This window comes from Ptychodera flava, chromosome 6 (genome assembly GCF_041260155.1).
Source record: "Ptychodera flava strain L36383 chromosome 6, AS_Pfla_20210202, whole genome shotgun sequence".
NCBI lineage: Eukaryota > Metazoa > Hemichordata > Enteropneusta > Ptychoderidae > Ptychodera > Ptychodera flava.
In genome coordinates, this window is record NC_091933.1 from 27,706,414 (window position 1) to 27,723,247 (window position 16,834).

General features: G+C 38.9%; 1 protein-coding gene across 1 annotated transcript; it reads left to right on the forward strand.

The window, feature by feature from the left end:
- Positions 1-10,680: 10,680 nt before the first annotated feature.
- LOC139135375 (uncharacterized) lies at positions 10,681-15,939 on the forward strand. The gene is made up of 6 exons (XM_070702738.1): positions 10,681-10,831; positions 11,410-11,586; positions 12,552-12,746; positions 13,297-13,410; positions 13,960-14,194; positions 14,851-15,939. The coding sequence occupies exons 1-6, from the start codon at positions 10,775-10,777 to the stop codon at positions 14,991-14,993; spliced, it is 921 nt and encodes a 306-aa protein (XP_070558839.1). The 5' UTR covers positions 10,681-10,774; the 3' UTR covers positions 14,994-15,939.
- Positions 15,940-16,834: the final 895 nt, after the last annotated feature.

The window sequence follows — 16,834 nt, forward strand, 5'->3', positions numbered from 1 at the left end:
CTCTGTCTCTCCCTCCTTCCCTCCCTCCCTCCCTCCCTCTCTCTCTCTCTCTCTCTCTCTCTCACTCACTCTCTCTCTCTCTCTCTCTCTCTCTCTCTCTCTCTCTCTCTCTCTCTCTCTCTCTCTCTCACGAGCTCAAACGCACATAATTGTGCGTGATAAATATCTACAGATGTAGTACACGCACATATTTACATCGAAGGATCGTGTATGCCGCCTCAAGAGATTGTTTGCAAGTACTTAGCAACGGTTTGAAAGTTGCAAGTAGTTGCCCAGCCAGAGGATGGCGCCCTCTCACGTTGTGTAACAATGCATATACTGGCAGATCCATTTCCCCGAAGCCAAGCATCATCAGATCATAGCTTTACACCAATATATGCGCATTGAACACCTTGGGACGCAAGCGTCAATCAAACGACATCTCTTATGTTAAGAATATATAGTAATTATATGCTAATCTTCGAAACGGATATAATCATTTATTCACAGCGCATGACCTGACTTTGACCTTTCCCATGGCCATGGATTTCACGACTGAACACATGCCCGTGTCAGCCGTGTAGAGTGACGCAATGAAAGACAGATTCCACATTGGCAATTCCAAGCACCTGCGGGACATAGTAAGAATGGATGTTGATATGACCTTTGACCTTCATACTAGGTACAAGATAAAGTCCTCGACCAGAAGCATATCGGACAAGTAAACAACTATCGAATAGACTGGGATTGAGGCAGCCGTAGTTTGGAAGGTGTATTCAACTGAGCCAAATTTCTGTTTACACAACGACGTAACCACGGTAACACGAATAGCCGAAACATACACAAAACTTTCAAGTTCCTGAGTTTGGTGTGATCGATTCTTGCACGAAAAAGGTGTATTGACTAGGTGAGCATTTCAGCATAATCCTTTGAGCAGAACAAGATACCGTTTTACAGACCGACCGAACAATGCTTCTGATGTTTTTCATTTCGAACTGTGAACATATACAGCTAGGGGAGAACCATTTAATTTCGGGGGGGGGGTATGGAGGAAGTGGGTATGGGAGCAATTGTTTTCCCTGTCAGAGTGACAGCAATTTTTTTTTCTACTGTCAGACCTGTGTCATTTTTTTTCAAATGGAGTAGCATTGCAATTTTTTTTATTGGTAATCAAGTTTGTAATGCGTTGTATATAAGGGAGTCGTCACGAAATTTCGAGTGACCCCCCCTCCTCCTCGCCAACCATGATGAATATGAGTAACCTCCCTCTCTAACTCTGAAATTTTGACTGATCCCCCACTTAGAAAAGTTAAATACCAATACAAATTGTAAAATTTACAAAATACAGCAACAGTAAAGACCTTTCAAATCCTGATGTACCCTGCTAGACTATCATCAGTTATCTCATGATGATTCAAAAAGGTGAACCCATCAAAATGAAATTCAAAGTCACAATAAAATAATATATAAAAAGCTCACGCAATATCTAACCATATAGTATATCGTTTAATTTGGATGGGTATTATGACAGGGATTTCACTAGGATATCTGACCGGGCAGAATCAGAAAGTACAGGGGGAAGAACACGCGAGAGGCTTAGGGGGAAAGTGTCACAGGGGCTTTCTCCTATCTTGCATGGAATTTTTAAGATATAGATGTGTGCAATGGTGCAGTCTGGTGCAATCTGAGGTGTGTTTTTTAATTTTTTTTACTAAGTGAAGCTGTCAGAATAGCCCAAGGGGGAGAGCATGAGAGAGGGGTGTCCCCCTCTCGTATTGGAAAATTTGAGAAATGGATGTGTGCAATGGGACAATCTGAGAGGTGTTTCAATTCATTTCGCACATAAAAATTGAGTAACCCCGCCCCCTTCTTCCTCTCCACATTTTGAGTAACGCTCCCCTGAAGTTTTCAATTTTTAGTGACCCCCTCCCTCCTTACATTCCTCCGAATACATGGCGAGACACCTGTGAATCGATAGTGCTTTGACTCTGGTCATGTGATCTCAGTCCACGGTAAACCGGTTTGTTGATTGAGTGATTCGTCTTAACGGTGTTTAAGAACCAAAATGGGGTTTCTTCATCAGTCGCTCTCTTGTTTTGTATCCCCTCTGCTTGATTATGTGATTATTAAGGCTATTGTAGGGGCTATTTTAAAACACTAACCGTGTAGTACCTTGTTTTCAGAGTTTGTCATCTTTTTGTTGCAGTAGATGGTAAAATGCAGTGCAGGGGGAAAACCGGATATTCGGTTGCCGTGGCGACAATTTCAGGGTTAAAAATATGAGGAAATTTGTGGCAAAGATATCTATTGAACGAAAAGTCACACAACAACCGAATTTTTTCTGTAGCATTCAGATTTATATGTATTACAATATGAATCTAAATCTATGACTGTATAAGATGTCAATATAAATTAAATCATAGTCATCTCGGTAAGATTGAAAAATTAATAAATTTCACAACTTTCCGTCAAGTTTCTACTATGACATGATTGGATGACCTTTTTTTTTGAAGTTTATTTTGTAAAGTATTTAATTTCACATATGTTGGCTGATTTTCATTGCATTCCAACCATTCTTACAAGAGTTATTACTGCCACAAGAAACGAATGCAGTACAAAACACAATCGTTAGGAGTATTGGATTGAAATGTTTACAACATAAAGGTGATACTCATACTTCATGCAAAGTTTACGACCTCAAAATAGGGTATTGGACAAGTTTAAATTGTCAGTTAGAATTCTATTTACAAAAGCCTGGTTGTAATTGCTTTCTAAGTGAAAAATGAACTGTTAATTATCAAAAAAACATTGATTTTATAATCAGCATGATAATGAAATTCATGTGAGATTCTTTACTTGTTATGTATATGGACACCATAACGTCTAATATGGTTTGTTTTCTGGTTTAATTGCTATACCTGAATGAAAATCTTCATATGCCTTACAGTAATATCCACACAAAATATAAAACAGAATCATTTGTTGCAAATTTCTCCCCGATTACTCATTGATCTGGCTTTTTTAGACTGCAATTAGTCTCAAACTCACAATTTCCACAACGCCATATTTTTACCTCTGAAAAAGCTGCTTCAATAAGCAAGCAAATGGTCACTACTTCATACATGATGCCAAAACTCAATAAGTTTTTAGGCAACCAAAAATAGCGATTTACCTGTTTTGAATATATAATTAGACTAAATAAAATTTGACAAGGGGTCAGTGGGAAAAAAACGCGATTTTTCTCGATTTTAGTTAATATTTTTTGAAGAATGATATAGCTTATTTGAAAGTATACATGTTGAGGGTGACAATGAAGGAAAAAAATAAAATTAGATTTTTTGAGCATTTTGACCGACATTAGCCCAGACGATGGCCTTAAGTCATCTTCGTCCTCAAAGAGGAGAAGCAAGATTAGTTATTGAGAGAGTTCGCCACTATTGACGGACTCTATAGTGAGCGATCCGGTGTGTGGTGTCATATTATAATTAACATGACCAAGCATCGATGTAAGTTCTCAGGGAAGATGTTATCTTTTGTGGTCAGAGAAACAAGGCTCACACATTGTATTTCATTATATTTGTTGTTCCTCAATTTTTCATTGTCAACTTGTATATCTTTCTAACATATTTATATTGAGAGAATAATATATTGTTTTAACACTAGTTTATTGACTCCTGTCTTGTGTTTTAAATTTTCACAATTTACAGAAGTCAAATAGTCCCCTTTATAGTGCCTATGCCATTGAGATATTGCAACAGAAATCCTGAAATATGATTTCTTGGGTCAGAAAAGGGAAGGAAAACATTGAGTGTACTGAGGTGTAAAGTAGACCTATGTAGTGCATGCTTATATCATAAGTGCTGGGAAAAAACCCATAAGAATTGCTTGTGGTAAAAACATTTGCGTCGCCTATGGCGTCGTGCCGCCAAAGAATACATGAGATTAAGGTTTCCAAATTTTGCTAATTTCTGGCGCATTGTGACATTTTTCTACTTCTGTCTGTTATGACATGTTTTTCCCTCAGGCCATGACAGGATCATTTTTTTCCTTCTATCTCACCTGCTGACAATTTTTTTTTCTCAAAATCCTCCATACCCTCCAGAAATCAAATGGTTCTCCCGTAAGAAATTCATTTGTTTTTTGTTCGTTCTATTTTTCTTTTCAGAATCATAGAGGACACAGACGACACCGTTTATTGCACCGCGATTCATCGCCAAGGAGACGACGAGTGGAATTTCGCAAGTAACATGGGAATGAAAAGTGTGTTTTACAGCGAGCAATGGCGTGCAGCAGAAACTCGTACACGCTTCGAGGGTAAGTTTATCGAATGTTTTACCTAATGTAACGAAGCTATTGAGAGTTCTTAGACTGTTTGAATTCTTATAGACTTTTTAATCGATAAGAAATAACGTTCATAATTGTTCATTACGCCAGGATTTTCGTGACCTCAGCACCCCTTGCTCAGAAGCTGTACTGCGCCCTCTTCGTTTAGATAGCATCGAGTTGTAGATTTGTGTCCGTTTTCGTATATTTCAGACCATGGGCAATCGATACGGTTGAAATCCTTCGCTACATTCAAGATATTTTGATCACAGTGAGTGGATTCTTGACAAATATTACAAGCGATTGCCGAAAAGCGGAGCGCAATACGCATCTAACTGTTCCCCACCACAGTGTCGAAACGACATCGAGTCGCCCCGAATTTCTGACCGCGAAGGTGACAACTAATTAGCAAAGTTGGGGTTTTTCATCCACTTCTCCAATATTAAAGTTTCAGTATACATGAATGACACAACTTTTAGTTCAGCTCTTTGTTCCATAATATCCGCATCATTTGCTCTCCTTGTATCGTATGCAGTCAAAGTTCACCTCATTAACCTATATAAGTAAGGTAAGATCCATGGTGTCACCTTAATGACGTCACTCACCGTCACTTTCATGACCATCGTCGGGTCACCTTAGGCGTTATCTACCAATTTGTGGCAGGTTGCGAAGATTTTTCTATGATTCATTCATTCATTGTAGCGACTAAGTTGGGTACAAATATAACTGTCATCGTCTAATATTATAAAACGAAGCTGTATTTCCATTCGGAGTTCGCACTGACTTTCAGGCGGACGCGACGGTTGAGGGGATTTACTATGGTTCTCCCGGCCACGGAATGATCGTGTTTAGCGGAGGCCGCGATTTTACCAGGTGAGACAAAACCCTTGTTACAGTTTTATTTGCTGTAACCGTGATATTCAAACAGAGGGTGATCATCGAATTACCGAATTCCTAGTGTGTAACAGATAGTGTTTACGCCCTGATAAACCATCGTTTACTTGAGAATTCAAAAACTCCCGCCCAGTGAATGCAAATGGCTGCGTCATCAGTGATCCCCCTATCCCACCACGGTCCTGCACATTCCCGTTTAAAACCATGCATGCTCGACTATATTATGTTTCAACACCTCATTGTTTTGCTGAAAATCCAAATTTTTCAGATTCAAAAGTTTCTCAAGATAAGGCTAGTCATAATGAAAAAGACGATATTATACCAGCTCCTGCAAAACAGTAACATCGAAAGTTTTTATCAAGTGACCGAAGGAAATATAGCATCATTTTTCTTTTGTTACTATTTCCTTTATTATTAAAAACTCATTCACAACCAATCATATTTCTTTCAGAAGCATATAAGAAATAAGAAATGCTGACATCCTCTGGTAATGTAATAAGACTTTTTCTTTTATATTTCGTATTTTAAACGACTAAATTTCTTACGCCCAAGTTGAATAAGAAACTGAATTGTCGGTAAGAAATTACCTGGGAGCGTTCACTATTTCGAATTTCATGTTTCCTATTAACCATTGAGCGCCAAAGTAAATTTTTGTCGCCTTTGAAAAATATACTCCTGTCAATTTTTTTTCAGATTTTTGCTAAAATTTTGATACAAAACTGTAGCCATTGAAATGTGATGTCTATTTGCTTCAAAATTATGAAAAAAATACAGAAAAATTCATAACAATTGGTAAAATGTTGCACTTAATTTTTTTGCGGGAAAATTTACAGCACTCAAAGGGTTAAGGACGACTTTGTCTGTATACATGATCGTTTTCGCTGTCATTTCAATGTCTAGAGAGTCAGTTCTGAGCTGTGAACGATTATAAACAGGAGTCGAGTGCGGCCGAATCTTCGCCTTTGAATACGTTTTATGGCCCCAGTACAAGGAAGTTCCGGTTGCCTTTTGTGGCTTTGTCCTGTAGTTGCCATGCTTACTGTTCAGTAATTGTTTATTGTTAAATGTAATTGTCGTTTCGTCTCCCAGAACCATAAATCGCTGTGAAGTCAGGGCGGACGCTGTACTATGAGGAAGAAGGAAATTTCGTCAGCCAGTCCAGCTACGTGCGCTTTGCAACGATCTTTAATTAAAACGTACACTGAACATTCTGAGTGGAAGCATTATATTTCTGAGCATGTCCTGAGCTAGACATGTAAGTAGTGTCACAGAGGTCATTCACTTTAGCGTCAACTTCGATATAATTGCGTAATACTGTAGGCCTACCTGCACTTCTTACCTTTTGCCTAGGGACCAATAGGTCAAGAACTTGTAAACAAGTCCATAAAATGATCATTGTATTGACTTGGTAGTGTAAGAGGGTTTTGATCACGCATGATATCCACCTGCGCAGTGAATGATATGAAGAGTTGCAATGGAAATAGCAACTGTGCAGATTGTACATAGGACATATCTTTACGAACACAAGCACAGGGGAAGGGACACCTTGCAGTATGTAACATCCATGTTTAAGAAATAAACTGTATTATCTTTGAAGACTTTGACCCTGTACACTGTTTTTGTATCCCGCCGAAGGGAGACGGTGAGCTATAGCACAACGACCTCTTGCTGGCTATTCGCCGAATTGAGACGGTGAGCTGTAATACACGGTGGAGAATCCGGGTATATATTTAATCTCGTTTTATCATCTATTGTGCCTTTGGATATCATGCGTTATCAAAATAAGGTTGGCCGGTCCGAAACTGTTTTATTTTATCTTTATTTCAGTGTGACCAGTTCAAAACAGAAAAATTCGGCAAAATCATGCGTGATGTAAGCGTTTTACATGGCGTTGGCCGGGTTACGCGAAAAATGCCTTTTTTTAATTACACAGACTTGATTAAATTAACAAACCTTGAGCCAAGCGTATTGTGCAATGTATCATAGCGCATATGACTGTTTCCTCATACCACTTGCACATTCCTGTAACTACATGCTTCTAGAGTGTACCGCTACGTCTTTGCAGATTCCTTCATAGTCTTTCAATCAAAGTAATATGACAGCTGTAAGCCTGAGGAAGTATTCCATAACATCGGACGTCGTTGCTTTGTTGTACGATAGTAAATCGCTTGCGAAGGCAAAGTATGCAAGAAAGGTTTGTGTCTTTCCTGAAAAACTCGGAAAACCTTCGCACGCAGGAGCGAAATAAATAATTTCTTTTCTTTGGCCAAAATTTGATATTTTTGAGGTCGATTTTTTGTCAAAATTACGGCCAGATAGCCTTTCTGTCAAGGAAGTACGTTTACTGTGGCACCCACGAACAAACAGCATGCAACGAATTATGTGAATGAGTGAAGTGTATACGTAAAGTTACTAGGCCGAGGGCCGATAACGAAGAGTTGTCTGTCAATATCACAAATTTACTGTTTTCCTTACAGAACAATTCATTGCAAACAAAATCCATATTTAGGCGATTCCTTCGAATGTCACTTTTTCAGTAATATCCATTGTTCAATGTGACACTCCATCTGTCATTACATACATAAGCCAAGTTTGCTATCTCTTGACAAAACCGACAGAATTTATCCCCTCGTTGTTCTTCATGGCAACCCGCGTCTATATCATCAATTTTGGTGTATCGGAACGTTTTGCGTCCGTCTTCGATGTGCTCGTTATGTAAACAAACAACATGGCGGCGAGGATTTGTCCTGCGATTTAAATTTGTGTGAAAATTTCGTAAAATCTTTTACTATGATTAGAGTCTGACAAAATACATCAACTTGCCGTCAACTTGGAAAATTTGAGTCTTTTTGTTTTAATTTTGTCACTAATGTGGAGTTTGCTTTCGTATATCTAGATATATCCGACCTCGCGAACTTTTGACGCGCAAAAATACTCCCGTGCTTGCCGTACTACGGACGCTATAAAAGAACAGTTTCCCCCTCAACAACGGGGGGTCAAGTGTTGCGCCTAGGCCGTCCGCTAAGCTTCCCAAAGTCCCGTCTCAAAACCAATACTTTCAAAAACAGTGACGTTAATACTGCGATCAAACACATGATTGTAACACCCGTAGGTTTATATTCCATAATAATTACCCGAGTGATTTTCGGAACAACGATTTCTAAGATAGTTGCATTACCATGGTATCCATTAGCATTGCAACGAGGGTCCGCGGGCACGGCCGGCTGTGCTGGACCAACGTGATGGATTCAGTTGATGTTTGTTCTCGAAAAATAACGTAACACTGTCTGAGGTAAATTTCTAGGCCTTTGCTGTCTTTAAAACATAGTACAAATTCGCGGAAAGCAAGGGCAGTCCGAGCGATTGTCTGGCATTTACCATGTGCATCAACTTGTGTGCCGTTCCTAGCTCACGCGACCGACGATTAGCAATAGTTGGCAACCTGCGTAAGCTTAAGTGTATTGCAGGAGAGATAATCCAAGTTGGGCATTTGCCTATATGTTACGTTTCTTGTGTAGCACACTCAGGTTTTGTAGATAACATTGTAGTTAAAAAGAACTTAGCTTGCGCATGCGATAAATTTATCATTCCCCAATGGTTTTCTTCGTTCAGCTCTGAAAATACTCGTGACGTCACCACTCGTCTTCGACTGGTGGTGACACCACATCACTCTTATATTCCTTCGCTGAAGCAAAAATGTACCCCCTCCCAGTCCATAATGTAAGAAAGCAAACTTTGCACGACATAATTTAGGCGGAGCCGAGTACGTTATGGAGCGCAAAGTTTACTTGAGTCCATGGGCCGGGAGGGGGCACATTATTGGTAATATTTTATAGTTTTGGCAATGCCAGTGAATTTTAGATATAGAAAACATCTTGGGCCATAGTGCTGGATAATCGGATACATTATCAGTAGTAATCTGAGGGTATGAAGTCACACAATCCAGTGGTATTGACAGCTGTAATAAATTAGGGAATAATTTCTAAGTGTTTCTAGAAACGCCATCGGATGTTTCTGGACTCGAGTTATCTTCAGAGGTTTCTGGAAACACCGGGTTAGTGGAGCAACATTGTCGGCATTTTGGAAGGAAACCTTCCAGATAATTATCTTCGTTTTGATTGATGTGACGCTCCGATCGTGATTTTAATTAAGACGAATTAACTCCATCTCATAATTATATATTAAAACGATATTTCTTTTATTATAGGATTATGATTTTTATTATAAACAGTACGATGTTTATAAGACCGAGGGAAAACTGTCGTGTACGGTGGTTCCGGTTACCTGGTCTGACGTAACTTGAATCCGGCAGCCTTTTAGTTTATAAAGCCCTCTTTAAACAAGGAAATAATAAGACCATTTATGAATCAGGAAAACTACAAATCCATGAGAACTTCAGTGAGATCTATAATACAACATCAGTCATTGTTTGCATGTTACAGCGAACAAACACCTGACAGCCAGCGATGTCCATGATGCGCACTCGATTTTTGAAGTTCTTTCAGCACAAACGTTAATTTCATGCAATATGAAAAGTTTTATGATCCTTGTGTCTCAGCATAATTGATCCAAATATTTGAAAAAGGCAATTGGTGAAATTTTCAACGCAGTACCTGCTGAAGAGAATAGCACAAACATCAATGTTGCGTTATTTTAGTAATATTTTACTAGTTTCTTTGGTCTCTAACTTTATTTTACCAATAAAGATTTGTAGCCCTTTCCTTACCTTTTCGCAACCTTAATAGCAAGTCATCATACATGGGGCTTTCCACGCGTTCACACACATATAGTATCACTGCCATCGCTGCAAGGTTCTTGTCGTTGCCTTGAAATACGGCCTAGTAAAGACAATCAACAGTCGGTCAATCGGTCACAGCTTCACATATCCGATCGATTTAGTCATATTTTCGTCTAGTTTTGAATATCTATATTTGAACTAAACTAGGGTAGGGACTTTAGCATGGATGTACAGCATTTTAAATATCCCCTAAAAGCAGGGAAGGAGATTATGTTAGCACGAATAGGGTAGTGGAAACAACTAACTTGTGTTCATTAACATTCACGTGGATGGAACGCAGATTTTATGTCAAATCTCTTCCATATTTTCTAAGCTTACAAAGATTTTTCATTTTTTTCAAAAGCATGTTAACAAAAAATCCTATCGCAATTATGCTTCATTTTCTCCGTCTTTGACCAACCCTCCTAAAATCTATTTAGGCATCTAGCTCATTAAAGTACCATACTCACTGTTAGATATTGAGTTCGACACTCGAGCATGGTGTTGTGCCCTGTGCAATGCACTCTTTTCCTTGTTATGCAAGCGGATTACGTGGGTGATATTTTTTTCTACTTCTTGGTCAGCCAAGGAATTTACAACTTTGTTTGTCCGTTAAATCTAATTGAAAATTTTATTGTAACAATTGTTTTTGATAAGGTATATCACGCACGATTTCCGGCTATACTGTCTATATAAATGGAAAGCTTGTAGCGATTCTGAATTTCAGAATACTGCCGACGGTCGCACCGTAGCTGTCGTCGATATCGAGACATCGGTTTCAAACCCACAAGTACTATAAGTATGGACCCAGAGAAGTCTGTTCATGCGATGAGCCAAAGTTTGGACCAACTAGCAAGCGTAAGTATACAAATGCAGTGAACCGTCTAGCATAAACTTCAGCGAATGGAACCCTCTGTTTTTTCTGACTTGTGTTTTATTCTTATTCAAGTGAATTTATATTTAAAAATGCAGAAAATGAATCACCTTAATATTTGGATGTCGATTGCAAAGACGGAAAGGAACGTTGCAAAGGCCAACTTAAGCGCGTTCAAGACAATATTTCTTCCATGCAGGCAGAATTTGTTGATCGATGAAATAACCCTTGTGATCGAGCAATGGAATATTAGTTTTACGCCTTAGCACGGACAACAAACAAGCGCGAAGTGTTTTGATTTTACGAACATTTGCAGCCCAACTGACCGGTAAACTTCGTGTAAAGGTTTAGAGCTAAAAATCAACATTCCATAAGTCGGATATCGTGTGTTTATTTTCCGTTGTTTTCTAGAAAACCATAAATTCAACGTTATTTGACCAACTGAATTGGTAACTTGTTTTCATTATTGTGAAAATCTTGAGCTTAATTTCCTGGGGAGCACGAAATTGATTCATCAATGCTTTCGGTTTTTGTGACATTACATTCTTTTTTCAAATTTTAGACCGGTTCGGAGGATGACAAAAAGGGAAGCCCTCTCTTCAAGACTCGCAAGTTCAAGGTCGGTGCCATCTTGAGTTCACTGATGGTTGTTGGTTTGGTGGCTGTCGTCTGCGTCCTCTCAATCGGAGTGCTAGATAACAGCGACGGCGATGAAGATGTTGATGTCTCGCAATACAAGGTAAAAAGCAGACCTGTCAGTCAGATTAAAAAAAAGGTTTTTGCCAGTAATGCTCTGTTTTTAACCTTTTCAAAGACAGAAGTTGGTATGTCTCCACTGTTTTCAATAATAGTTTATGGTCATATCTGCAAGGAAAATAAGTGAAACGGTAGGACCAATACCACGACAAGTACTTTCTTAATAACTGTTTATCGTTCGTCTGAAATATATTTGACGGCTTTTCTCACGCCCATACAATCGTTTTCATGTGCTCGCATTGTACAGAAATGAATAATATACTGCTGTTCTCATAAGGGTATTGCAGTTTTAGAGTTCAGCTGGAAGATTATTTTAGTCGAATGTCAAAGAATATCTGAATTCATGGAACTACTAGTATGAAAAAGAAAGGAAAGCTTTTGCTTCGACTCTCTTTCAACACATTCTATACATTCACGTTGTGCATTTATTTAGGGCTGGCTGCAATAATGTAGTCAAGGGACGCGGCGCATCAAAGGCAAGAATCGGTCGCACGGCGCCGGGACACATCGTTGCAGCTATATTAGGGCTGCCTCGATAAAGTGAATAACCCCTCGCCGTTCATATAAAATACAACATCGACACATTTGGTAATCTGCTAATGAATTTCTTCGAAAGAGGGAAAAGAATAAGACTATCAAGAATATTTTGACAGTTTTGTTTTCGGGCAAAAGTACGTTTCGTTCGAGACTTCCATAACTTTGACGAGTTTTACCACTTTTGCGGACTTAAACTTGAAGTTTGAGCGACTAAATATTACAAATATCTGCTTACCACTCAAGGCAGCTGCTAAGAGATACGAATCAGTTTTGATTAACCTAAAATTCTTTATTATTTGTTTCAGATAATCTTAGGATTTTAGAGTTTAAATAAAGTTAGATTTTTAGTTAAGTCAACAGATTGTTTCAAAAATAGCGTTCAGATCGTAACGAATATTTTGTCTGATTCAGAGATACTCCATGGACCTGAAAGACATTGACGGCAATCCCTTCGAAGGCTCAGTTGAAGTGAGTGTCGCAAAAGGTGAAGAGATCTACAGGACCGGCTTTACAAACTCCAGCAGTGACACTAAGGTCATGATTGGGTCAAAGTCAAGTGGAGATGCGACAGCCGAAGTCCCGTACTTAGTGCGAGATGTAAATAAGGTGAGGACTGGCAATGTGTACTAGGACTAAAGCCTTGTTTGGTTAGATAGCCTCGTAGCCGAAGATAGTTTTACAATTGCCGTAATTCTGTCATAAAATGCAGGCCATCGACAAAGCCCTTCAACAGACAACAGTTCACTCAAATTGGTCAACCTCACGCTAAGTCATTTACGGACTTTGAGAAAATCGTCAGCTAAATTTGGTGTGATTTTAACTTTATATTTATTCCGAATGAGTTTACAGTGTTTCAAATTTAGGCATGGACAAAGGAATCTGTTCTAAGCGTCTAAATAATCAGTGATGAAACTATGTCTGAGACAAAAAAACCGCAAATTTTGGATTGAAGGGTGTCACGGACGCCCGACTACAAATTTACACCTCATTGGTACCTGAGTCTTTGGTATAGCAGAACAAAAGTCACTACAATTCTTGCTAACTACTATCGTAGTCTGCTGTGATTCAGTCGCAGCAAATCGGGGGTGTTTTGGAGTGAATTGTCTTATGCAGTTCAAGTTATTAAGTATGGTGGCATACTTCTGATTTCTCACAGAAATTAGACGCTGTGGTGGACGTTCAGAACTCTGTGTGTTTCCTGTCGACATACGATGCAAACACAGAAGTCACTCCGAGCGAGTTTATTAACTTCATGGACTCACACTCTCCGGTGAGTAGAACATCCTGTTTTCCTCCGGTGTTTGGGATTAGTTGTTCCTTGCGTCCTTTCCCTTCATGGGTTTTGACTATTAGACGAGTCTTCAAAACAAGGAACAACCGTAATAAATAGCTTTACCGGCTACAACGCCTTCGTAAATTTATGTGTACTTTCACATTGTTCAAACTTCACCAAAGTTATTTAGGGCTAGAAAACTATGATCTAGATTTGCAGCTGCACAAAACGTGAAGGACTTCCGTCGCAAAATTTTCTGTTGTGCCGTTTCATGTTGCTAGTTTGATATTGTTCGCCAGCAAGTAAGGGTGTAAGGACTAATAAGGCAATTGCAACAATTAAAAAGCGCGGTTTTATAATCCTTGTATTGGAAGCGGACTTGCCCAAGTAGATTTTTTTTCTAGTGATTAAAGTTAAATGGAAGTTGACCGATAGAAAAAAATTAACTTCCTTGTGTATTTTGATGTACATATGCACATGCACACATATTTACGAGAGAAAGACTATGTCAAATTCAGCATACGTTTATTTTCTGTAATTAAACAGGATGAGATTCCAAATTCAGAAGAAGTGATAATTGAAAACATGGAAGTAAGTGAAGATGTAATCGACGACGTGTATGCTGAAAGTGAGGTCATTGCCGCCCACTGCGCTGACAAGGACTCCTATTGGACCGTGGCTACATCCCAGACAGTATCGTGTGCGGGATCCGCCTGCCCGGAAAGCCGCTCAGCAGTCGACCGTGGTCGGCACTTTGCAGTCGCCCAGAAGACGAGCGAAGGTATACATGATTAGGAGGCTCGCATAATATTACGCTTTTGCGGGATGTTTTATGGTACTCAAGTTTGCACATGCGTCGTTATGATTCGAGATTCTGTTTTCTCAGTGGTAATTTTATAACTGCCGTCAATTTGTTTTGCATTTCCACAAATGAAATTTCGATACTTTCGAAAAAAAAGAAATTGAAAGCTAGCAAACTTACGGGAAAACGAAATAAATTATGGAAAATTCTGAAATATATTGCATTCACGATAAGTTATTTTTGAGAAAGGATTTCATAGAACGTATTCCAAACTAATGAAGTACAAATAATGATAGCAGATAATGAAGAAATGGTACGTTAAGTTGTCATGCATACAACTGTCTGTCAATGTAAAAATTCACTGTTGATGAGCGACAGACTTCATAATAATTGATATTTGGTTCTTTTTGTTTTTTCTATAAAGTAGAGGTCTTCTCAAAAGTTTAAACAACTGTCCTGCGTAAACTGATTCATGAGACGTTTCTATAGTGTGGCACCTATCAGTCGTGTCGATTTCCTATTACACGTCGCGGAAGAAAATCTTGATACAAAAATCACTTGCAAAAACGAATCGACTTCTGCATGAATGTGAATACAATGCTGATGCCTTTCTCTTTATTGTTCTTTCATTACAGAAGTTGCAGCCATTAACTGGTGGTGCAGACCTGTCTGTGGTTTCGTGTTAAAAAAGATCTGCAAGTTAATTCCCTGGGCCTTGTTCCTTTGGAAATTGCTGTGCTTTGCGGTTGCACGCTTTACCTGTCAATTAGTATGCTAGCAACCCACACTCCAAACAGTGGCGGCGCTCTCACTTCCGTTTCACTTCTGCTCCCGCTTTCACGAAAGCGGGAGCAGAAGTGAAACGGAAGTGAGAGCGCCGCCACTGTTTGGAGTGTGCTAGCAACCATGGCAATACGATTCGTCGACGGACATATACAACAGATCGGGAAATGGATGACGTCATCGAGGCAAATCGACAGTACGTTTCTATCACCCTTTGTGAGCCATCCATTTTTACGCATAGAGAGATTTTTTTTGAATTACTTCCAATGCAAAAAAATGAAATCAGTTGAAATGACGAACGCTGTAACTATCAATAATATTTCCCTTTTCTAAAAAAGAAGTCTACTTTGTTATTGTCCTCAGAAAGTATGTTTACATAAAAAATATTAGCCCTGTCAACACACTAGGCTTTGTGAATTTGAAATTTTGTTGTCAAATGAATTCTAGCCTCAGTCTGTATCAGCGTTTAGTTGTAAACAATATTATTCAGCATGACACACACATACTGACTGCCGTAAAAGTCTAACACCACATCTGGGCACATTGAAATTACTTTATATTATATTGTGAGCATAACAAGAAAATGCAGTGTACAAACAGAACTCAAACGCCGTCAAATACATTAAAAAGTCTTCAACCTGTGAGAATCAACAATCGTATGACATGTGAAAAAACTCAATTCGATATCAAAATGTTATACCTGTTTAAAGAAGTTAATTTAGAAATAAAATGGCTTTTGCATGTGTAATGACATCACGATTCTTTAAATAAATGCCAAGGTATTAAATGTATAAAAGCTTCCTCTACCGCAATGCCTGGAATATGCACACTCAGCATGACTTTAAATTATTATATCGAGAATGGGAGAGTGTGAATGTGTTCTTGTGATGTCGTAATCTGTACACAAATACTCTGTCTGTTTATGTTGAAGTAAATTAAGATCAAAGTTAAATGGGAAACTTGAGGGATTGCGTCTAAACACGCTGAGAATGTCTTTAAATATGGATGATCAAATATGGATGATCAAATGTGAAAAAGTAAGATGCAAGTGAATATCCCACATTAAACATAAGGAATAATGGCATGCATGTCTTGTAAATGATTGTAACTATTGAAAGAAATGAAAATAAAAGAAAAGACTTGTAAATTCACTTCCTACATGATACGGGTCAAAATCGTGCTAGAGATAAAAACAGGGACAGACGTGTACATTTTACATGTATCAACAGTTCCCGGTTCACAGTTTACATGGGGCAAAAACCGGAAGGGGTGTCAAAACTGCGGTACATGTCTATACCTTATGGTAGTACCCCATGGATAGGGATGCATTGAGCTAAACACACGCAATATAGAAAATCATGGAGTATTCCTGTGGTAAGACGAATAAATCGTAACTATCAGAAACAAATGCACGACAAACACAATCACCGTGTTTATTACTGTTGCCATGCTTACGTCAATAGCCCGTACTTGTCCCTACATTTTGCCCAACGACAGGATTGGGGACAGGAAACCAGACTAGACTCAGTGGCTAAACACGGACATAAGGAAAGGTTGGAAGAAGACGCTTTATAAAAGTTGTGTTGGACCGTTATCTCTGTTTTAATGTTAGAGTAATCGAATGTTAAAGTAATCGAAGAGCAGAATTGCGTCATTGAAAGGTGTGTAGTTCGGTTCCAAATCGCAGATGCTTCCCGGGTACTGTTACAACATCCTGGTACAGCATCAATGTCAAGTGAACGAGACAAGACTACGACCTCGATTCTTCATCGAAGTCACCTCGTGGCCAGGGGACCGGGAAAAGTTAACACTGAATTGATACAAATGTGCCCTGGA